At 39.5% G+C, this 23255-nt stretch overlaps 2 protein-coding genes across 5 annotated transcripts in view; one reads left to right on the top strand and one right to left on the bottom strand.

The window, feature by feature from the left end:
- The first annotated feature begins 317 nt into the window (after positions 1-317).
- On the top strand, positions 318-7949 carry zgc:165573 (cysteine-rich and transmembrane domain-containing protein 1). 3 transcript variants are annotated; one of them, XM_026330767.1, is made up of 4 exons: positions 318-467; positions 3524-3620; positions 4778-5097; positions 6965-7949. In XM_026330767.1, the coding sequence occupies exons 3-4, from the start codon at positions 4797-4799 to the stop codon at positions 7066-7068; spliced, it is 405 nt and encodes a 134-aa protein (XP_026186552.1). In that variant the 5' UTR covers positions 318-467; positions 3524-3620; positions 4778-4796; the 3' UTR covers positions 7069-7949. The 3 variants fall into 3 exon arrangements, with proteins under 3 accessions (XP_026186552.1, XP_026186550.1, XP_026186551.1); XM_026330765.1 differs by lacking the exon at positions 3524-3620; XM_026330766.1 differs by lacking the exon at positions 3524-3620 and having other exon boundaries at positions 4772-5097.
- Positions 7950-14688: 6739 nt separating this feature from the next.
- tenm2a (teneurin transmembrane protein 2a) overlaps positions 14689-23255 on the bottom strand; it is a 199840-nt gene continuing 191273 nt past the window's right edge. The window contains exons 26-35 of one of the 2 annotated variants that reach the window (XM_026330623.2): positions 23018-23193; positions 20581-20816; positions 20177-20473; positions 19367-19924; positions 18960-19229; positions 18376-18786; positions 18143-18253; positions 17667-17934; positions 17092-17222; positions 14689-16967 (exon numbers count right to left, since the gene is read on the bottom strand). In XM_026330623.2, the coding sequence (XP_026186408.2) occupies positions 16230-16967; positions 17092-17222; positions 17667-17934; positions 18143-18253; positions 18376-18786; positions 18960-19229; positions 19367-19924; positions 20177-20473; positions 20581-20816; positions 23018-23193 (3196 nt within the window). In that variant the 3' untranslated portion in view covers positions 14689-16229. The remainder of the gene's footprint in view (positions 16968-17091; positions 17223-17666; positions 17935-18142; positions 18254-18375; positions 18787-18959; positions 19230-19366; positions 19925-20176; positions 20474-20580; positions 20817-23017; positions 23194-23255) is intronic. The other variant, XM_026330622.2, reaches the window with a different exon arrangement.

The following is a 23255-nucleotide window of genomic DNA, read 5'->3' as shown; positions in this document are numbered from 1 at the left end:
TATTATATGTAGCACATTTGATATGCTATTGATAATGGAAACTTTCCATAAACCTAACATAAAAAAAAATAATAAGCGGCACAATCGACGTCACTTATTAATGATTAACATTTATTGGTCGTTCCTCGCACTAATGTCGCAGCGGAATTGGTGATGTATACCTTTTTAATCTTTTATCCAGTCAGGTGATCATGAATCGTTTTTTTTCCCTTGACGCCGCCTTAGTCATCGCTCTGGCTTGTGATTGGATGCTGTGAGCAGCGGGCTGTTGCAGCAGCCAATCACATGTTTCGTTGCCCACTCCCCAGTGCATCAAATGACGTTACGTCTAACGAACGCAGATTTCCAGAGAAGAGAGTGTCGGTCATTGCAGAAAAGAAACAATTAAAACGGAAGATAGAAAGAGTTATTTTTATAAACAGACGTCGCTGCTACTTACAACAGGTCGGATTACTCTTCATTTTAAGGTAAGTGGTCCAAAGGTGCCCTTAATATTTGTTTTTTATGTGTTTAGGAGCCTAGTCATCGTGAAGTGAGGGGGCTGGAAAAATGAACAGTGCAAAGAGCGGCCTGCGGATTGCAGGTGCCGCATCTATTTGGCATATGTTAGTAGTTTAAAATATTCCTGAAACACTATATTGACAGTCTAACCTAGTGACTCATAGTAATTCATACCCATGCTACTATCAGTCCTAATATTAATAGGCTCCTAATGTTTTTACCATATTTTTTAAAATTAAATCAATCTTTATTTATATAACGTTAGGAGTTATAAATAACAAAGGGTCAGTTGAAGTCCTTTGCAGGCTCCAAGATTAAAAACATAAGAGTAATCATTAATTGACATAAACACAAAGAACAATTACAACTAACAAAAAGTAAAACAACTCCTATTAGACAAAAAACGCGTTTGAGAATATGTACGCGCTTTTACCCGCTAAGCGGGTATAGAAAATGGATGGATGGATGGATGGATGGAGAATAAGTAGGTCTTTACTTTTGATTTAAAAGAGGCGAGCTCAGTAATGCAGTGTAACTCGAGTGGGAGGGAATCCCATAAATCAAGAGCAGCAACATAAACAGCACAGTCGCCCCATGGCCCATCCTGATCTAGGAACCCCTAGAAGTGACAGACTAGCAGACAGAAGTGTCCTATCAAGGACGAAAATGTAAACGATACAGTAGCTAGCTGGGACCTAGGCCGTTAAAAGCTTGAAAAACAAAAAAGTTTAAAACACCGAAAGCCATTGAAGGGAGTAATGGACGAGGGTGATGTACTCATGCTTCCATTTATTTGTTAAAAGATGAGCAACATTTTGGACAAGGTGAAGATAATTAAGAGAGTTGTGACTCCAGATAGAGCACATTGCAGTGATCCAGTATAGAGCTAATAAAAGCATGAACAGCCTTCTCAAAATCACAACACTGAGAAAAGGTTTTACTTTGTGGCCAACATGGTAATTTGAAAAACGCTTGTCCTGTCAACAGAAATGACTTGTCTGTCAGTTTTCATGTCTTTATTAAACAACACAACAAGATTCCTGATAGCTGAATTTAATTGAGAGATTATAGGCCCAAAGTTTAAATCTGCATTAAGATTAAATATGTGGAGCGGGGGATTTGCAAATTGTCTGCATAGCAACAACTGTATCAATAATTGACCCTAAAGGCAACATGTACAGAGAAAAAGGCAGGACCAAGAATGGAACCTTGTGGCACACCCCAGGAGAGAAGAGCACAGAAAGAAACATCAGGTTTAATAGAAAAGCTCCTATTGGACAAACAAGATCTAACCCAGGCAAGAGCAGTATTCCCATAGACTTGTTGAGTCCAGAATTAAGAACAAAATGGTTGACAGTGCAGCTGTGAGATCCAGGATATTACATGATAAATGTTAGCTTATTTGCCTAGTTATTAATTATGAATGTGTGGTTTCTAAATTCTTGGTATATGACTGTTATGACCAGTTTTAGTTCATATGTTTATGTGTGAGATAGCCTAACTGTGGCTTGTGATTTCTGATTCTTTCTAATTGGGTCCAGTGGGGTGTCTCCATATACACCCAGGCTCTTAGCATTTTGATGTCACTAGGCATATAGAAAGTAAACACAGGCTCCCAGGCAACAGAGCTGCTGTGTAACATCGATAACTTTATATAAACATATATGTGTGTGTGTGTGTTTAAGCATAGTTCGAATTAAACAAAGTTCTGTTTTTTATAAAGTAAGCCAACATGATATTTAGGTCCATAATTTTAGAGATAAAACCAAGAAGTGTGTGTTTAAATCTAAAATCAAATATAAAGAAAAGATGGATTTCTTTATTTTTGTACATCTACAGTACCCTGTTAGATCAGTGTCCTTGTATTTTATAACCAGAAAATGGTCATTTATGTCAGCTTAGCAGCTGATATCAGCAGTCATGGATGTATTTAGATAATGTGTTTTAGATTTATTAGATCAGATACTTAGTTTTGTCCCTTCCTTAGTCTACAAAGGTATTGTTTTGATATAGGTTACTCCCTTTTAGCTAAGTGCTTTGTAATACATTGTTAAATGCTGCAATTAGAAATAACACATTTGTTAGTGAACTGACTATGCCTGCTTATTCTTTTGTCAGTATGTACAAGGCCATTAGGTACAAAAGGATTTAATGGATTCAAAAATGCATTACCTTGCCCACAAACATCTGAGACTGTACGTGATTTTATCATCATGTTGTGCAAACATTGTGTGAGCTCACTGACCTTTTCTTGAAATGAACAGTGGAAAAACAAATCACATGTAAATGAAAAAAAACCTCTCATACAACAAACATAACACACAAACAGAAGCTTGTTCAGTTCTCAGCCAATCTTCATTTGAAAGACTACTGGAAATTTATAAAGGTAATAAAGGCAAGATGGCCTTTGCTGTGTCAAAAAACAGTTTGTTTTTAAGGTCCTTTGAAAGAAACCCTTTCTCAGCCTTTAGCCAGTAATGACTCTCTCATTCACACATTACTTATGTATGAGCAGTTACAATGGTCATCGAAACCTCCCTGTTAATTTGGGGGAGGAGAAATCTGAAAACTGTGTAGTTTTACTACTCCAGGCTGCCTCCAGGTACAACAAAAACAACTCACTGGGGATTATTCTGTTCCTCCCCAGAGCATGGTAACCATAGTTACAAAAGCCTTGCCATCTGTCAGTACACTTTGATTTTAAAGCAATAACATAAACTGGAATATCTAATATTGTGGCGCCAAACAGATATGCTATAATACAGTACAATTCAACAACAGATTATATAGTGCAAAAATTACTGTACAAAATACTGTTAAAATAAAAACCTCTCTTAAATAGTTTTGACAAAGACTATACATTATAACCTTCTTGGAGATAACATTTATTACAGGGCTTTTGTTAGATTGCTTTAATTTTAGCAAGGTGTATCTAATGAACTGCCAAATGTGGAGTCCTGAGAGACAGAGTTTCAGTTTTCACTCTGACCTACTTTTCTTTGTTGGGGTTGTTCTACATTAGCAAAACCAGGGAAGAAGGTTAGCATGAAGGTTGTGATGGACCCGGATCTGCCTTATCAGAAGCCCTGAGCAGTTTGCTGGGAAATGCACTTCCTTCTGTAAGTCTAAAGTGGAACAATAACCTTTAGACATTAACCTGATAACAAACATTTATTGTAGCCTACTTTTCAGAATGGCTCAGAGATTAAAACAGATCCTCCACAGGCAACAGCAAAAGAAATAGTTTCTTAAATTGTATTCTCCTGGCACTGGCTTAGTTTCACATATCTTACAGAAACACAATGTGAACGTGTGATCTTGCTAATATGAGATGTCACATTAGCGTCACGTTTATGTGTTTCTGAGTAAAGAGGAAAACCAAGTGTGAAGCTACAATACAGGCCTGTACGGTTATTTTTTTTTTTCCTATGGTTCCCTTGCTTCGTCTCACCCTGCAACAGTGTGAACCATTTGAAAAGCCGATGGTATGAACAGTAAGATACGGTAAGGCTTATCTCTAGAAGGGCCGATGGAAGTTGTGACTGACCATTCATTTATTCAAGATACCCTCAGCAAACTGTAAAATAATATACAAACACTCCTGTTTGGCTTTGAAGACCATGGTTGTTTGCCATAGGAGTTTGCAAGAGCGCAAAATGGCTGAAGATGGGTTTATACATTATGTACTTCCAAGTTCTGGAAAATGGTTGCATCATTTTTGTACCTGTTTAAAAATGTTGTGGTCTTATACCAGGGATCTGGGAAAATTCCTGCCTAATGTGACTCTAGAGACTGAATTACATACACATGTAGCAATGCATAAACACATTTTTACACAATCCATACAATACTACACATTGATGTGATCTGCCATTTTTATTAAAAGTAGAATTAAGATATATTTACATCTATAAATATGAATAGAACTGCAATAATGATTAATTGCTTTTTGTTTTTTTCCTCTGTATAGTGATAGTTATTTAATAATCCCAACATTTGTATACTCCTATTATAAATTATGATCTATTATATAGTATAGAATGTTACAACAACATATATAAAATTAAAGATTTACTCATTTTAATATTATTATTGTTTGTATTTTTGAAAGACCTACTTCTGGAGTGTCTACATAAAGATAAATATGACATGTGGTACCTGGCTGTGACCTGTAGTATTTTGTATTCACCTCTGTAGTACTCGGCATCGTCTCCCAGCTGTCTGTAGCGTGTCTGCAGACACATTAAAATGAATCACTCTGTTTCTTGAGATTCAGGTGACAGTTCAATCCAAAGATGAATTTTGAGCAGCCTCCTCCATACCCGGGAAGTGGCCCCACTGCTCCAGGCTACCCGGTCCAGGGCCCACCTCCACAAGGTTATCCACCTCAGGCTTATCCTCAACAGGGATACCCTGTGAACATGGAACAGCCTAATCCTGCATACCCTAGCTACCCTGCTGGACCAACATGTGGTGGAGGTCCTTATCCTGGTCCAGGACAGCCTCCTTACCATGGGTACCCTGGACAACCACAGTTTGGTTGGCAGGGGGGACCCCCTCCTGGGCCTATGTATGGGGAAGCTCCCAAAAACACAGGTAAGTGGTTAACAGGGCTACATCTAGAGAGTTTTGACAGACACTATGTTCAAACAAGATAGCAGTAACACTAGTGAGCCAATCTGCTATTTTACTGCTTGCTGACAAGTAATAGCAGACTTTGAGCTTGATCGTGTTTTATATGATTTTTATATTTTAAAAATATTACAACAGATTACTGAAGTTGACAGCATGTGGTGGTAAGTGTTTTGCTATGTGACAGACCCACACATTAAAGAATCTAAGTGAAAATTGGAAAATGTGATTAAAATGGAACTTAATTTATCCATCCATCATCTATACCCGCTTATTCCTTAACCAGGGTTACAGGGATCTGCTGGAGCCTATCCCAGCTCTCTTTCGGTGAAAGGCAGGGGTCCACCCTGGACAGGTCACCAGTCCATCACAGGGCCACATAGAGACACACAACCTCACACACTCACACTCACTCCTATGGGCAATTTAGAGTCACCAATCAACCTGACATACATGTTTTTGGACTGTGGGAGGAAACCAGAGTACCTGGATAAAACCCACACAAGCACAGGGAGAACATGCAAACTCCACACAGAAAGGCCCCTGATGGGTTTCAAACCAGGAACCTTCTAGCTGTGAGGCAACAGTGTTAAACACTCAGCCACCATGCTGCCCTGAACTTAATTTATATTTATGAATATTCATAAAAGAAATGTTGTCTTGCTTTGAAGTGAGGCTGTGTACTGGTCTTCAGTGTGTCTCTCACAGTCAGGTTTAAATATTAAAGTGTTTGTGAAGTCACAGCTGTCTTCTCCACTCTTTCTGGAACTGTAAAATGCTAAAATGTTAGCATGCAGAGTAAGCAATCATGGATTGCAAAGTGTGAAATGAAGGCGGGTTTAAGATAAAAGGTGTATTAATGCGGTAGCACCTTGCAACTGAGCATCCAGAAAAAAAAAAATAGCACAAATTGTGAAACAAAACACATATTGTAAAATATTCATTATGAATATAATGAATATGCAGAGAGAACAAATCTAGAGGAGCACAGTTAACACCTCCAGGTTTTAAAGTAAGCAGTGAGATGAGGTGTTATTGCTCCAGAACCTGAGTTAAGATAAGGCTCCTTTTGGTTGATCAAAGGAGGATGTTCTATTATTGAGGTATTTGGATAGAGCCATATATTGCCCAAATATCGGCCAATCATTAACCAACCAGTATTATAAGTTGTCAGCTAGCCCCATTTTATCTGCTGACCAGGATCTGGTCACCTTGGATACACAGTCACCTATGTCATGAGTCGCTGCACCTGGCTGTTAAATGCTGGATGATGGTTTCCCTCCACATAAATGATTAATCACAAACACAAGAAAGGAGACATGCATCATGTATTTATTCAAGTCTGTTGTTAGACTTTTTTTGTCTGGAAAAGATTAGATAGCATATGAGTAGCATAATCTTTTTAACATGGCTAATTCAGATATATTGACCAAAGGTGAAATAAAGCCTCTGATGCAAATGTGGAGTAGAGGGAAGTGTCTTGTTGGAGAATACACATTTAGTCTTGAAAGCTCTCATTTCATCTCACCAACAAAACCTCCCTGGTGGTGTTACAGTTGCTCAGGTGGACCACTGTCTGATCGTGGCTCTGTCCTGCTATTGTACCATGGATATGTGCCTCCCATTATGAATTTAGAGAAAAATCACAGCAGCCATGGTTCCAATTGAACTCATCGCTGAGGACCTGACAGCATGATTTGGTTCCATGCAGTTTTAGAAAAGAAATCACCAATTGCTTTTCATTATTTTGCCTTCTCTGTCTCGCCTTGTCAACCCTTCCCTTCTCTTTTGGTCTTTCCTCCTGCACTTCTCTCTCTCTCTTTCTCTGCAGTGTACGTGGTGGAGGACAGGAGAAGAGACGACACAGCAGACACATGTCTGACAGCCTGCTGGACTGCTCTGTGTTGCTGCTGTCTTTGGGACATGCTGACATAACCCCATTCCTCAAATGTTCACCCCCATTCTGCCCTTCACCTTCTCCCCCATCTGCCTTATACCTCATATACCCTACAATCACTCCTCCATTTCCTCTAAAAATCGTTTGCTTGTCTATAAATAATAAAGGCTCCAGTCCCATATGGAAGTCCCCTTCCAGCGCCACTTAACTCTGCCTTGATGTGAAGCCCTCAGCACAGACTGATTTGACCCTTTCCAGGGGCTACATTGTAGCAGCTTGTAACTTACGTTTCTAAACATAACATGAATCTCAGGCTCTTCAGTGTAATCACACACAGACAAAGTAGATATACAACAAAACATACACAGTATACTTGGATCTCAGGCTCATCTAGTGTGATGCTCTTCGGCACGTGATTACCTCTGTAAGATACCACTGCTTCCTAGCCTTTCAACCATCTCCAACCCTCCCTAACCCCCTTCAGCTATGCGCCGTACTGTGCTCAAGGACTATTCCACATCCTGGACCTCCCATAAGCCACTCCAACGGCTACTAAGACCCAGTCTGCCAATGAGCAGCAAGCAGGTGCCTGTGACATAACTCTTTGATTTGCACATGAGCTACTTTTGCTGACCTATGTCTTGAGGTGGAATGATATGAAAAAAAGTGAGGAATTTTTAGAGATGACAGCAATTTATGTTTGATTACTGTTATTGTTCGATGGCCGGACTTTTTATTTTTCATGGTGATGTTAATAATAAAAATAATTTCAATATTATATACATACAGGATCTTGGAGACAAAACTTTAAGAATGAAAAGCTGTGATTGCCTAACAAAAGAAACCAAATTGCCTGTTAAATGCCTTTTGCTTTAAGTAATATTCTTGCATTAAATAATTGATTCCCATGAAATAGAAAGCTTTGATTTGTGTTTATTTGGGGGACTGCAGCGGTTTATGTGTTGAGTGGTATGTAGAAGAATAATGTTTATTTTCAGGGTCATGTAATTTATTTAATGGCTCATCAAGAAAATGTTTATGGTATTATTCCATATATCAGCAGCAGCTTTTTTTATTTTCTGTCAATCAATCAATTTAGTTGGGCAACCCAATGGGATGTCAGACAGCTTGACGTTACAGCATGCTCTGTGGGCCTGAAAACCCCGAAGTGTGCAGGATATCTGGGTCATTGCACTCTGTTATAACAGAGTTTGGCTACACTTCTACTGTGATTATCTCCACAATAACCCCATCTAAGCCAAAAACTAAACTGCATGTTTGAGTTGGAGCTGAACACTGGAAACCAAGTTTGCAGTAGTGACTTTACATTACATTACATTACTGACTTAAGGCACATGAATCCTGTATGTCACTCATGTGTCCTTTACCACTTATAATCGGCTTATGGCAATTATTTTCCTGTCTTTGGATAGTGTTTCCCATAGTGCACCCCCTCCGTTGGAGTTGTGTCTTAGGTTCGGTGATTTTTAGGTGTAGCAGAGATATCTGGTTGGGGTCAAGTAAAGATAAGTGATAGGTATTAGGAATAAGGTTTGGGATGAGGTTAAAGTAAGAGGAAGTCCATATCACACTTCAAAATAAAACCAATAGGGATGGCATACAACAGTATGTAGGCAGACACTTGTATCTGTAGGAGAATTAGAGTGATAAACACACACAACACATCAATACACATACAACCACATACCATCAGCCACTTTACAGTCTCAGCACTACTGCATTACAGGTTATCATGATGATTATTCTTTGGTGTTAACACTGCTATCTCTATCTAGACAGTATCTACTGTCTATCTCAGTCCCAAACTTATGCATTATGCGTAAACATTTCAATCTGCAAACATACACTCAGTTTATTTTTGCCTTTTCAGGTACATCTATGAGAAATGACCTACATAGGCCAGTGAAGCGTTTGTTGTTTGTATCATATCAAAATACTGTAGTTAATACTGTAGGATATATTGTGATGTGTCAACACTGTAATGGTGTTTAAATGTCAAACAGAGAAAGGCATTGCGTTGCTTACAGTTACTATTTATGACTGATAGTAAAGGATCAATTGCAAAGTTCTTGTCATTTCTCTCATTCCTAGTCAGAATGTTTAATAATTGTGGATTTTTGACTCTTCAACATGCAGGAAGTTAATTTTACTTGTAAAACAGTGTAATTACATAAAACCTATGTGAAAAAATCCCCAATGAAAATCCAATTGTAAAACCACAGGAACCTTACTAAACTAACTTACTAAATTTAAAACACGAAAAAGCCATATCCTTAAAAATGAAGGAGATTGTTTCTAGCAACTTAAATCTGGGTATATATGTGGATATAGAGGGAGTAAAGACATAATGTACATGTACATAGTCTGGATCATGTAGTTCACTGGTGATAAATGTTTATTGTATGTTGGTTCAGCTGTTAGATTGGTGATTCTCTTAAATTTACCTTTTAAAATACAATGACAGAATACATTTCATTTCTAGATAATTCAGCCATAGCAACTGATATTTAAATATCCATTATTATTCAAAATCCATTTTCTCTAGGGACCACTAACAGTGTTAAAGTAGTCTGATAAATTATTAAAACATTATTACATTTGAACCATTTTTTCAGTTTATTTTGGTATTTGTAGTAATTGTAGTGGGAAAGACCTTTTTATGCGCATTAATTTGAACACTGAAACATACCCTTAACTTTCCATCACATTCTGCATCTTTTAGAAAACATAAAACTGCGTTTAGTTGAGGAGATATATGACTTCCAGGAAAACCAGTAACACACTGTGGCTATTATGAGTATATGTTTACCTCTGACATGTTATTTCTGTGCTTCAGATGTTGTTAGCAGAGGGATCATCTGGCATCAACATGGTGTAATGCAGGGCTCCTGCTGTTATGTACTGCAACAAAGAAACAAAAAAAAAGTTTCACAAGCTGTGGACTCTTCTCAAAACAAAAAGGTCTTGTCAGTGTTAATCACTTCACACATACTGTACTGTTTCTCACAGCTCATTGGCGTAGATGGTAGCAGGTAAGGAAAACTGGCCTTTTTATACTGTGAAAATACTGGAGCTGATCTACAATTGAAATACACTACCAGCCAAAGGTTTGTGGTCACCTCAATTTTCCAGTTGTTATTCAATGTTTTTTTTTATGTTGATTGATTTTATGCTTTTTTATGCTTTTATGTTAAGCGCTTTGTTCTTTTGATGAAAAGTGCTATATAAATAAAATTCATTATTATTATTAGTATTATTCAAATGTATTGCAGTTTACTGTAATGTCACAATATATTCTGAAATCATAAGACAAAGATTTAAAAATTAAAAAAAAAAAAAAAAAACAGTGGAATTTTTTGGTTAAACCAAATCTATTATTAAAATAAATTCAAGAAGCCTAACACACGTATGACACTCTTTCTGAAACTGAAGCCACTGTTCTCACTCCCTTTGTTAATTGCCTTTTCCTTACCATTATAATAGCAATAAACAGCATTACTTCTTGCTGTACTGTATTGTCTAAATAATGCTTCAGAGGGTGTAACACAGTCATTTCTAACACTGTCATACAGAGATTGTTTTAAATACTTAAAAAAGTTGAACACCTGTAGGAGAGAGACAGGGAGTGAAATAAAGCAAGAGAAAGGAGAGGAGAGGAAAGGTGGCTGGCAGAAATAAACAAGTTTAGGGGATTGTTCTACTTTGCACCTGTTTATATGTTGAGTGTGAGTGTGTGTGAGTGTGTGTGTTTGTGTGTGGCTATGTTCTTGAACACAAGAAGAGCCTCTTCATGAATTAGTGTATTAAGTAACATAATCGTTGCAGCTCTGAAAAAACAACAATTGATATTTTAAGATGATTTAGAATGGCAGCATTTTAAAACATGCCATAGATTATATGTTGATAAACCTATATTAATAATGTATGTTCAAAGTATACTGTTCTTGTTATAGGGAGAAATTTCTGTTTCAATATTTTACATTTAACTCCTTTAATCTCTAGCTGTTTTTATTACAGTAGTAATAAATATATTAGAAAATATAGGTATATATATATATATATATTGATTCAATTATATATATATATATATATTATAGATATTAAATATCTATGAATAGTGGCATTTATATATTAGACTCAGTAGTGTGACGATGAAAGCAGAGTCCCCTAGAGATGATTACAAACTTAAATTTTTCTCTTTAGTTTTGTAATATTCATAGAAGACAGTTTTGTTAATATATCATATATCATGTATATTTATGTCATATATTTATGTATATTTGATGTATTTAAATAATGTGTTTAGATGAATGACATATTGACAAGATGCATTTGGATGTCACAGAAATTTTGCCTTACTACAGTGGTGAAATCTATGCCTCAGGCTGATGATGACTGATGAGAATATTCAACATCAGATTCTTCACCAGCTGACTGTTCGAGTTTCCCTTCAAAACGTGCTTTTTGTAAATTAATGTAAGCCACACTTCCGCTCACATGGTTTCTCCAAATTCTCATTTAAGTTGAAATATTTAGGCAGGAATGTCTACAGTTGACACACTGAGACAGTATTGATTAAATGTTAGTTTTTCAGTGTTGAAAGCATGAACAAGTGTTGATTCAATTATTATTTTATATATTTTTTATTAACTAGTAATCACCAACTGTACAGCTACAAGGAACCCTTAACGCAGTATGCAAGTCTCTGCTCAGAACTGCAAGGTAAGGCACAAGACTCTGGTCACAACTGCAAGGTAAGGCACAAGACTCTGGACACAAGTCCAAGTCAAGTTACAAGTCTCTGGTCACAAGACTCTGGTCACAAATCCAAGTCAAGTCTCTGGTGACAACTGTCTAGGCAAGTCACAAGTCTCATGGTTTCATTGAACAATGCTTGTTGCATGCTATGAAGACAAAGCCATGTTCATGACAATATCTCAATTTACTGCAAGGCACCCCACGAATGGTTTGGGCTCACTACCAATAGGGGGCAGCAACAAGCTGGGCTGTGTCCATTCTCATTCACCTGAAGAAGAAAATAGCAAACACACTGCTTGTCAGAAATCTGTTAATAAAATAAAATAAAATAAATAAATAAAATAAAAATAGACAATATAAACACTGTTCACGAGTCCCAAACATAAAATCTGAGTCAAGTCTCAGGTCGAGTTAGTTTGTGTGTGACTCCAGTCTCCATTCTGCTGCTGGCACAGATCAGTTTAAATCCACAGTTTTCCCTAAAAGGAGGAAATCCTTTAGTGACATGCCGACATTTTGGGGGTCTGAATCCTTTGACTGGGCAGCGAGGCTGGACCTACCTGTCCTCCATTAGCAACATACTGTGATGTTTGGCCTAAACAAAGTCATGTCAGAGAGAGAGAGAGAGAGAGAGAGAGAGAGAGAGAATTCCTTTTGCGCCTCTCGCACCTCACACACAGCGTGACTACAACAAACAGGTTTCATTAGCTTCCCTTTTTAACAAAACAACAGCTTCCATGAGCCGCAGGTATTGAAACAGCATGGAAAGCTCAGTCATGGTGGCAAAGTTCCAGCAGTCCTCCACCTGCCCCACTTAGACACACACTCTAACTGGAAATAACACAGGAACGTCATTTTAGACAAGTCATCTAGCTTACTGAGCGCACAAATGACCAAATTATCAGCTACAATACCGACAAGCCTGACGACGACTCGATATAGCTGTAAAAAAAGGTCTTACTTCGGACTGGATCCATGAACTCTGATTCTTGTTGCCTGCTCGTCTTCTCTTCCTCAAACTCGGGTCTTTGTCTTAAAAGGAAACATTTTAACGTGTTCACCTTAGTTTTACAACCAACGTCCAGCTCAGTGTGAGTGAGACAAAGTCACAGAAAGCATCCACTGTGCCTTTTCAAAGAAAAGTAGGGAGTATAGATCAGTAAAAGTGTAGCTGTCGGGGCCTTGATTGGATCAGTTCAGTTATTTTCAGTCCACCTGCCGGTGCAGGTTGTTGCAACATTGCTGCAACAATATGTTTCATAAAGCTAAAGGAAAACACGGGAGAGACTATTTCACAAAATGACTAAATATGTCATGGCTCCTAACGCATGGTAAAGGCAGTAGTGGCAAATAGGCTAGATTTAACAAAGCATTTTGGTGTACTTGTACTTTACATGAGTATTTCCATTTTATGCTACTTTTATGATAGAATTGTACGTACAAAATATGCATCTTTATAGATTTAACAGTATATGAAGAAGTTAAAAAATGGAGTCAACCAGCTATACTGTTGAAGTACTGCTTAGTTTTTTAACAGGGGCCATTCTGCATAAGGAGCAGTTTAGACACTTGTATACAAGTGAAATTAATGGATAGTGTTGTATAGAGCTGTAGAATCTGATGTTAATTGGCCACCTGGGGACAGTGGAAACAAACTGTGAACACAACATTGACACATTATCACCTTCTGATATGGCAAATGTGTTAGCAAGCTGTTGCAATTCCAAATCCAGAAAACATGTGGCAAAATTAGCGTTCATTTGGACTCCTATTTGTTCCACTTGGAGCATCCACCTTTTTTTTGGTCTCTACATCAAATGCTTTAGTGGCTAAATGTTTACTATGACCAAAAGCTGGCTAACTGTGGGTCAAGCTGTAGGTTACAGTGAATTTTTTCAAGGAAAAATGTTGCTGAAAACAAAAAGGATGAATGCTGCCTCACAGCAAAAAGGTTCCTGGTTTGAAACCCAGCAGGCGCCTTTCTGTGTGGAGTTTGCATGTTCTCCCTGAGCTTGTGTGGGTTTTCTCCAGGTACTCTGGTTTCCTCCCACAGTCCAAAAACATGTATGTCAGGTTGATTGGTGACTCTAAATTGCCCATAGGAGTGAGTGTGAGTGTGTGAGGTTGTTTGTCTCTATGTGGCCCTGTGATGGACTGGTGACCTGTCCAGGGTGGACCCCTGCCTTTCACCGAAAGAGAGCTGGGATAGGCTCCAGCAGATCCCTGTGACCCTGGTTAGGAATAAGTGGGTATAGATGATGGATGGATGGATGTTTATACACACTTAATCACTTCCACCACAGCTAAACTGGATTAAGAATTCAAAATTCAAATAGTAAGATTGTCCTAGGTAATAACTTGGCTACTTAAAAGGACGTCAGAATCGATGAACAGTCAGCATCAAAAATATTGGTCTTTCCATATGTGGCCATACAAATCAATACCTCTGGAATAAGAAAAACAGTAGTTGTGCATGGTTGTTTGCTGGTGTGCCATTACGACATCTCTGTATTTATTAAAAAAAAACATCTGGAGAAAAAATGTAACTTATCAGTGAAGTTGATGCACGATTACAAAGAAAAAAATATCTTGCCTGTTAAGTGGAGCTTCAGTATTGGCTGCCACAACGCTCCAAAGATTGCTTTGAAATTCAACCATTGTGAATGTGTGTCATTCTAGTCTGGTGGAACATAAATAGTCTTCCAACACAAAAATGAGATGAAAGCGAAGTACACAATGCTCAGTTGAAGTAAACAATTATGTTTTATTGATAAGGTTCTCAGAAGAGTCTCGTTTCAGCGAATGTATAAGAATCATCCTTTGATAATACTGATTTGGTACATTATGACATCCAGCACGAGTCTCTTCACAGTGAGAAGGATCCATTACTGCTACTGCTGTTGGGATCTAGGACAGAAATATCTCTGCTTCCAAACAAAAACAGTCAAAAACAACAAACTGGGAATTGATATTGTAGATATGGAATATTAGAGTGCCACAAAACTCTAAAGTAGTAAGACCAGCTAAAGATTTTGCACATTACAAGCCACTTCGTTTTAGAAATATAAAACTTGATATTCTGAACAATATTCTACTGTGCTGCATAAAGGTAGGTCTATACACTGTACATCGAAATATATTTCGAAAAAACAGATTTCACAGTTTTAAAGACTTTATTTAAAGTATAAACCGTTTTTTAAAACACTTTATTACATAAATTATTCTTTTTGAGAGTGACTATTATTTGCCCTGGCAGCAAACTGAACATAATACAAAAAACAAAATTAACATTCCTTACATATTTTACAAAAGAAAATAAACATGTTCCTTAATGTTCACTTTGAATAGAACTGGTGACTCATTCATGATTGTCATATAGTACTAAGAATAAATAAATAAAAAAGAATAAAATAAAATAAATACTAAACATGTTTTCCAGACTGTGAGTGGTGTATTTGATCGTTCTGTACAGAAGTGCCTTGGTGAAAGTCTCACAATTCTATCGCGACTGAAACGTACAAAACTACGGCATCTACAGTATACGCAACATCCTGAAATTTAGTGTAGTCGGACACATATGTAGTAATATGATTCTTCTCCCCGTTTCAAAATAAACAATGCTGTGTGATACCACTGTCCACAAATATAGCCATCACTTTTTTTTAACTTAGTTGTTTTTTTTTTTAAAGTTTATTTTCTTGTCCATTAACAGCTTGGATTTGTTGAAGGATGCCATTAACTTGTGTGTTGCTTGGTTGGATGTGCGCTGTCTAAGCAGCAAAGGACCGGTCTGTGGTGGATGATGGGAGGCCTGAGACAGGGAGACAACTCATAGTATTGGATGATCTTTCACCTTGCCTTTTCTGTTGCTGTTTTATGATGTCCTCCGATGATGTGTAGTTGTAATGGCTGATCTCTGGAGCGGCTTTGTCTCCACTTTGGTCCCTCTGCCTTCAGTGTCTATTAGAGACAGACAAGCCTTCACTGCAGATGCCAGCACAGTACAACTGCACCATGTGTTCAATAGCCGTCATGGCCACTCTCAGTGTGACCCAAAAAATATGGGCGAAAATATCTATCTTTTGTAAAAAGGGGAATCTTCTTATTCATTAAGCAACATTTCTTAAAGTTCTTCAGTGCTTTTTCAGTTGTTCAAAGTTTTTTCAGAGAAGAAGAACCGTCTGACTAAACTTTTAATTTTTTGCCTGTGGCAGTAAAATTAATAATAATGTGTTTTGTGATAAGTCATTCTTTTCAAAAGTCCCTGCAGCGTTCCGTGAGTAACCCCATTTGTTGGTTAATTCTCCATGGGTTTTGAGAAGAATAGGGTTGAGGAGGCTGGGTAGGAATAAGGACCAGGATTTAGAGAAGCTGAACTGGGGAAAAGAGAGGAGTCTACCCTTTAAGTTCAGGTGGGCTGTTACCTCTTGCCCATCTCGTTCTGTCTGAGGAACTGGATGTTGTTGCTGCTGTCAGCCAGTTCTGGATACTGCTCCACAGGCAGTACGTAGTACCCATCGTAGCCCTGTACTCTACCTGCTGTTAGGAGCTGCTGTCTCTCCCCCTCAGTCCAAAGGCGACTGCCGCCCTTCCCATCCCTGGCCCTCTGCTGTTCCTTGGCCCAGGCCCCAGCTAAGGCTCTTTGCCTGGCCAGTTCCAATAGTCTTACCTTCTCTTCATCCACCACATCCACAGCCAGCCCATACCGAACACTCAGTACTAATGATGGAACTGCAAACTCCACAGTCACTCCTCTCCTTGATCGGCCACTCACTGTCACGTTGATACCACTCTCCAGTGACTTTCGCCCGTTTGTAAGACCCAGGGCTAACAGGTCACTGTCAGCAGAGCCTACTTTCACAAAGTAGTGACAGTCCTTCCCTTCCTGGGTGTAATGGGTGCCTTCAAGGTACTGGGCGCCATTGAGCACCAGAGCCACTTTGCGGCTATCATCACTGGCCAAAGACGATACGCCAGCCACCACTCGGTCCTCCTTCAATGCCAGCATTACTCCTCGACCTATTATGGGGGTGCTGGTGCCAAACCAGTGACCTGGCTTGTCCTTCCGTCTACGACGTTCCTTGTTGAGGAGACGACCCTCCAGGGCCATGAAAGCCTGGTTGTGACGCTCTGCTGCCTGTTGCACGCCAGTGATGAGCTTTATGGAAAAGTTAGAGAAATTGTTAACGTAAATATTTATGACAGAATATAAATCACTATAATAGGGTTACAGCTGCATTTGATTAAGATGTTGGCTGTACATTTTACTCAGTTGTCTGTACCTGTCCGTTCTCACAGTGCTGGGTGGCCTGCAGCTCATATGGCGGCTCCACAAAGTAGAGCGAGTGTCGAGGGAATCCTGGGATTATGTTACTGAGCTGGAAGCCAAACATCACCAGCCAGCTCTTCACATCTACAGTAGCAGACAGGAGGGACATGACTTTGCTGAATGACACAGCAGAAAATTAAGTTTTTGTGTTATAAAAAAGTAAAACCGTGTTTGCATCTGTGACTCATGCTGTTATGCAAAGCCAACAACTACTGTGCCATCTGTAGTACATTGTTACTATACTTGCATAACAATCTGTTTCTCCTGAATACTAGCTATAGTGACAATGTAGAGCACATTCCTGAGTGATATATATATTTATAACACAAATATATAATTTTATATTTATGCCATTGTTTTACATTATGTGTGCAGATTGTTGTGTTTCTAATATGCTGAAATAAAATAGACAATTTTGAATCCATTACAGCAAACCATCATTCAGACAGCACAAAAATGGCCTAATTAAGTTGAAATATTCATACAACAGATTTAATTTCATAATATTAATAAATATGAATCCTTTACCTGTTACATAGTTCTTGACATCCAGCATGTCACTGAGGGGATTGTTGTTCTTGAACATATACAGATTAAATGGAGAGGGATCCTTTCCTATCTTGGGCCAGATGCTGTAGTCAGGTGAGGTCCAGCGTCCGGCCAAGACATCATAGTCCCGCTGGGTAAAGTGGACCAGCTTAGTCAAGGGATCGTAGAGACCTCCATGGAAGCCAACCACCAGCTGGAACTCTGGATTAGAGTCCAAATACACTTCTCCATAGGCTGTATACTGCACCTGGATGACACAAGCACATGAATTTGCTTTTGGTGATTATTCATACTTCTGATGGGATGGAGCAGGAGCTGATAATGATTTATACTTTGGGCATGTCAGATGCCAGAAACATTTTCCATATAAAGATTTTTTGTTTTTACCTGTTTATTCATGAAAAATGAGCAACAATGCACTTTTTTGTAGGAAAATTCAATTAATTGTGTATTACCTGTTTGATCATCTGTCCATTGCTGCTGAAGACAGCCAGTGGTGTGCCTGTGTTGTCAGAAGCTATGTAGTATTCTTCCCCACTGCTCACCTCCATGGCGAACAAATGTCCCTGAACAGTCAAAAATTCAAGTAACAAGTTTCTTTCTCAGTATTATTCAAACTATGTTAATATGATGAATTACATAAACTGGGTATTGGTGGTAACGGCACATATCTGTACATCCAGCCTACCTGCAGGTCATAATAGAGTGATGAGATGTCTGAGCTGGAGTGGTTGAAGATGTGTGTGACCCTGGTTGGATGGTTGAGGTCAGCATAGAAGAACTGAAGGTGTTGTCCCAGGCTGTTCCTTGTGGACACCCTGCGACCAAGCCCGTCATAATGATACACAACACTCCAGCCCCCGGGGCCTCGATTGTAGGCCCTGACTAGCTGGCCTTTGGAGTTATAGTCAAAAACATCTGAACCACGCTGGCTGAGGAAGCCATCTTCATCTAGACGGTACTGGACATCCCCCAGGCGCGTGATGCGGTCTCTGAGATCATATCGGAGCGGCAAGATCCGGGCGCTGTTCCCAGGATTCAGCAGATGGAGGTTACCGTTCAGGTCATAGCTGTATCGCCAGGTAGACCAGTCATTCACCTGGATAGAACAATGGCACTTATAAATGGGATATAACCAGTTTTTGCCTCTGTTCGAATCATAACTATACTGTGATAATAGGAAAGCTGGATCAAAATAGATGTAGTTGACACCTAAGCGTCTAAAGATAAAATGATTCCTATAATTCCACTCTATTCACGCTTAATATTCACCTTGACCCCACTGAGCTGTCCGTCGCCGTCATAATCATAGCGGTACTGAGTGGTGTTGGCGTATGGCCCGATTTTGAGCTCTCTCTTCACCACCCGTCCCATGCTGTCGTACTGCACTGTCATCCAGTACATAAGTGAACGGAAAATTTCATACTGGACCTCCTTGATGCGACCGTGAGTGTCGAAATGCTTACTCAGTGTCATAACGGCTGTGGTGATGATCTGATTAATGTCATAGTAAATGACCCCAAACTTTCCAAAGTGCTCCACCTATAGAGGAGAGGGAAAAGTTAGGACAAAAGGTAAGTCCTGTCCATCCAAGGAAGGTACATTTACAGACAAAGATAATTTTGTAAATGCACATAACTTGTCAAGACAAAATTTAGCTTAGAACCAAATTTCTGAACCTTTCCGGAGATCTCGTCATATCTGTAGAGGTCAACTGGCAGTGGAGTCTCACTGATGACTGGCTTCATGCTGGCGATACGGAAGCTGTTGTCATGGTAGGTGTAGTCAAACCTTGCATTGACCATTCCCTCCTCACTAAAGCGGTAGATCTGCTTGTCGATAAGCGGGCCCATTTTGCGATATCGAATGGTACACGAGAACCCCCCACTCTGCAGATTGACCATCTTCAGCACACCAGCCGTCTCATCATAACCAAAAGTGACGGCAGTGCTGTCGTACACAATCTCTGACAGCTTTGCCAACTTGCCGTACTTGTAAAGAACACGGCGGCCAGTGCCCAAGTAATGCGTGGCCTGGGGTCTGCCGTCCTCACTGAAGTCGTGGATGATGGAGGCATTGCTCTCTGGGGGGTTGTAGGTGTTGCGAATGTAGCCGACAGACACGTGTGTGAACATGGTGTGGCGGGCCACACTGGGCATGGTGACAGCTGTGACACGACCTGAGGCGTCAAACTCAAAGACATACTGTCTTTGGCTTTGCAGCAGCAGCACCATAGACTGTAAAAAGAGAGGGAAGCAAAATACAGATTAATTTAATAGCATTATCAATGGGTGACTTCCCTCCTGTGAAATAGCACTAGGACTAATTTTCTCTCTGCTGACAAATTTGAATCTTCAAAACCATAAAAATGATGTATTATTTCACTCAGTTCTGCAATCCAACTTAGTGTTCTTTCTTCTTTCTTGCTATTGCCTTGCTTTGGCATTATCTGAGTCTTAGATGATAATGTTAAAGATATTTGTACTTACTTTGTCAAGGTAGCTGTAGCTCCACACCTTCCCGTCCACAAAAGAGCGAGACAGGATGCGGCCCTGGGGGTCAAACTCGGTCCTTTCACTCATGCTCCCCCTCTGCAATCCAACAAGCTGTCCAGTAGTTGAATAGGACACATTGACCACTGCCAAGCTGCTGCTGGGCAACCACATAGCTGGCCGTCCCTGAGCGTCATACATGATGCGCAGCGTGAACTTGCGGTGATCATCATAAATCTTCTCTGTGCGTGTGTTGCGGTCAAAATCAATTGAGAGAAGGTTGCGCCCATGAGCCTATAGAAGAGAAAAATGTTTTTTGGGTTATATTTAAAGTTTAAAGATGGAAGGTTTAGGATCTAGATGTAAATGAGACTATAACTGACTCAGTAACAACAACTCACTCTCAGCTTCCTGCCAAACACGGTGACCTTGCCCTTGGTCTGTTCCTTGCGTAGACGCCACTCAATGGAATTGAGGCCATTGTCGGTGGGCAGGGTGATGTTCCTGCGACCAATTGTAGGGCTGACAGAACCTGCCAAGATATGGGGCTCTGTGTGAAAGCTGATGCCCATTCCATTAGCGTACATCACTCTCAGGGTACCATTGTTGCACAGCTGGTAGCTGTTCCTCACCTGATCTGTGGGGTGAGACAAATAAGCATACTATAAGATGACAAAAATCAGAAAGGCAAGGAACTAAAAATGAGACTTCTGGTCTTTGTATTTAAATCTGGCCTATTTTCAGAAGAAATGTCAGACCTAAAATGTAGCAAATCTATAAACAAAAGCATGGGATTAGGTTCAGACATAAGGTTGCCTAAATGCTGCCTCAATTTATGGAAAAAATCTTGTACCATAAAAGTATCCTTTATCAAGGAAGGATTCTTATTGATAAGGTATGAAATTGATTTAAACAAAAATAGGAGCTGGGATTGTAATATGCTGTGTAAATAGTGGCTAGTTAGTACATTTTCAGTTAGGTTTTGAGGACATTTGAACAGAAATCAAAAGAGATCACAGAAGTGTTTGCCTATCACTCTGACCATAATGATTTTATAGCAAAATTTAGGTTAAATCAAAAGCTTGTAGCACTGTCACTATCGTTATCCGGCATTATTTTTTCTGAAATAATGATTCAGCTTCTGTAAGACATGGCAAACTACAGTTAAGGCAGAGGGGACATGCCCAGATGTTTGCCCCAGCTTCTATCACATGGAATCTAAGTTTAAACCAATGCAGCCAATCAGGGACCACCAAGGCGAATCTTGTAAAACAGCCAATCCAACTTGTCTACCAGCATCTGTCACAATGCCCATGTTGTAGAAAAGCAGTTAAAATTACAAAATTGAAAATGTGTAATTTGTGAAGGATTGGTCCCCAATTTCTTTTACCCATCTACAAGAATATGTTGACTGCTACAAGTTCTGAATAAAAGTAATCAGGCTAAACTGACATCTCTCTACAATTTAATGAGTCCCTCTCAATCACAAGAATGGAAACAGGTAAACCCATGCCTAATGCTGAGGCTACGTTTCTCCTCTGATGTCTAAAAAACAGGTGGCTTGATCACAGTAAAGTGAAAGGTAAGATAAAATTGTTTTCAGCTCAGAAAAAACTGGCAGATTCAGAGGGGAAAGCTGTTTTTATTTCATTTAAAGAAGGTGAGCGGATCAGATGGCGTCTCCCTTTGAAGCCCCGCCATAAATGACAGTAATCCATAAGGCCAATTTGTAATAAAGCTCCAGGCACATTTTAACAATGCCTCAAACAGACAAGTGAAGCTTTTTCCATTGACTTGGCAGCAACAGCCTTTAGATAAATCTTCTCTGCTTGCTCTCTCGCTCTCTGTCTGAACAACCTCGTAATAAAACAGAAGCAAGGGAGAGGGAAAGAGAGAGAGAAATGAGAGCTTGAGGGCCATGGAGAATTCACTGTGTACAAGTTAATGAAGAGAGCGAGAAAGAGCAGAAAGAGAGCGGGATGGTTAAGTGAGTATGTCAGCAGAGGGCTGTGCTGAAACTCTCACAGTGTGGTGGAAACCTTAAATCACTTGCAGTGCTGTGAACAACCCTCCCCTTCTTCTCCTGCAACGCAGGTGAATCACTGAACACATCTACAACTTTTCTCTCTATATATAGTCCACAGTCCATGGCCCACATTTATACATCTGTCACACCACTCGCTGTGGTCAAGGAAAGGGAAGCAATTATTCTCATTCTCCTTCTTCTTCTCTAAACAGACCAAATAAGCTCAGGGATCATGGGAACTAGTTGAGAGCTGTATTTGTATGATGGTGTGTGTGCGCGTGTGTGTAAGAAGAAAGCTTGAGGGACGAGGGGGATTCACTCTACATGAGTTAATGAATTTTGCTGTGATGATATTCAAAAGCAGGATGATCTCAGTTGGGATTAACAGCTATATATTGGTAATTTTACTCTATGAGAGGGAGAGCGAAAGTGTCGGTTGTGGGCACAGAAAGAAAATAATCTCCTGGAGCATGCACATAACTGAGTGAAAATCACAAGACTTTCAATTAGAGTTGGCAAGCCATTGTACATTCAGAGGGTGGCTGGTGTTTGAATACAAAGACAAAGTGATGTATCTCATCAATGCGTGGATGTATATAAATGCACCCATTTTAACTTAATCATATATAGGTTAAATATCGTGAAAAAATATCATTAAGGAGCAGCATTCTAATTTTCACTTCTCTTACTTTATGTGTATGTGTATCTCTCATCCTTTGTGCCACACATTCTGCAGTTTCACAAGTATTTAAAAATTAATTATCAGCATTTTCCCCACTGTTTGTCCTGAAACGTGCTGAGTGGGACTCTACCTTGCACCACAGTGTACGAGGCTTCCACAGAGGACAGGTTGGTGATGACAGTCACATCGTCATCTCTGCTGGAGCTCTCAATGTCAATGTTGATGGAGCGTTCAATCTCTCGGTGGAGACTCATCACCATGCCCGTGGGGTATGTCATGTTGGTCAAACGACCCTCACTGTCGTACCTAGGAGATGGGAGAGGGAGATTTCCATGATGATGACTAGTAAGCCAAGGACAAGTTCCGAC

This window comes from Mastacembelus armatus, chromosome 10 (genome assembly GCF_900324485.2).
Source record: "Mastacembelus armatus chromosome 10, fMasArm1.2, whole genome shotgun sequence".
Classification (NCBI taxonomy): Eukaryota; Metazoa; Chordata; class Actinopteri; order Synbranchiformes; family Mastacembelidae; genus Mastacembelus; species Mastacembelus armatus.
The sequence above is the reverse complement of the archived record's forward strand: the minus strand, read 5'-3'. Positions and strand labels throughout refer to the sequence as shown.

What these genes read in the sequence shown, in the direction of transcription:
- zgc:165573 (XM_026330765.1), top strand. Translation starts at nt 4,797, where the DNA reads ATGAATTTTGAGCAGCCTCCTCCATACCCGGGAAGTGGCCCCACTGCT. An exon ending in GGAAGCTCCCAAAAACACAG is followed by an intron (nt 5,098 to 6,964) that starts GTAAGTGGTTAA and finishes CTTTCTCTGCAG; the next exon opens with TGTACGTGGTGGAGGACAGG.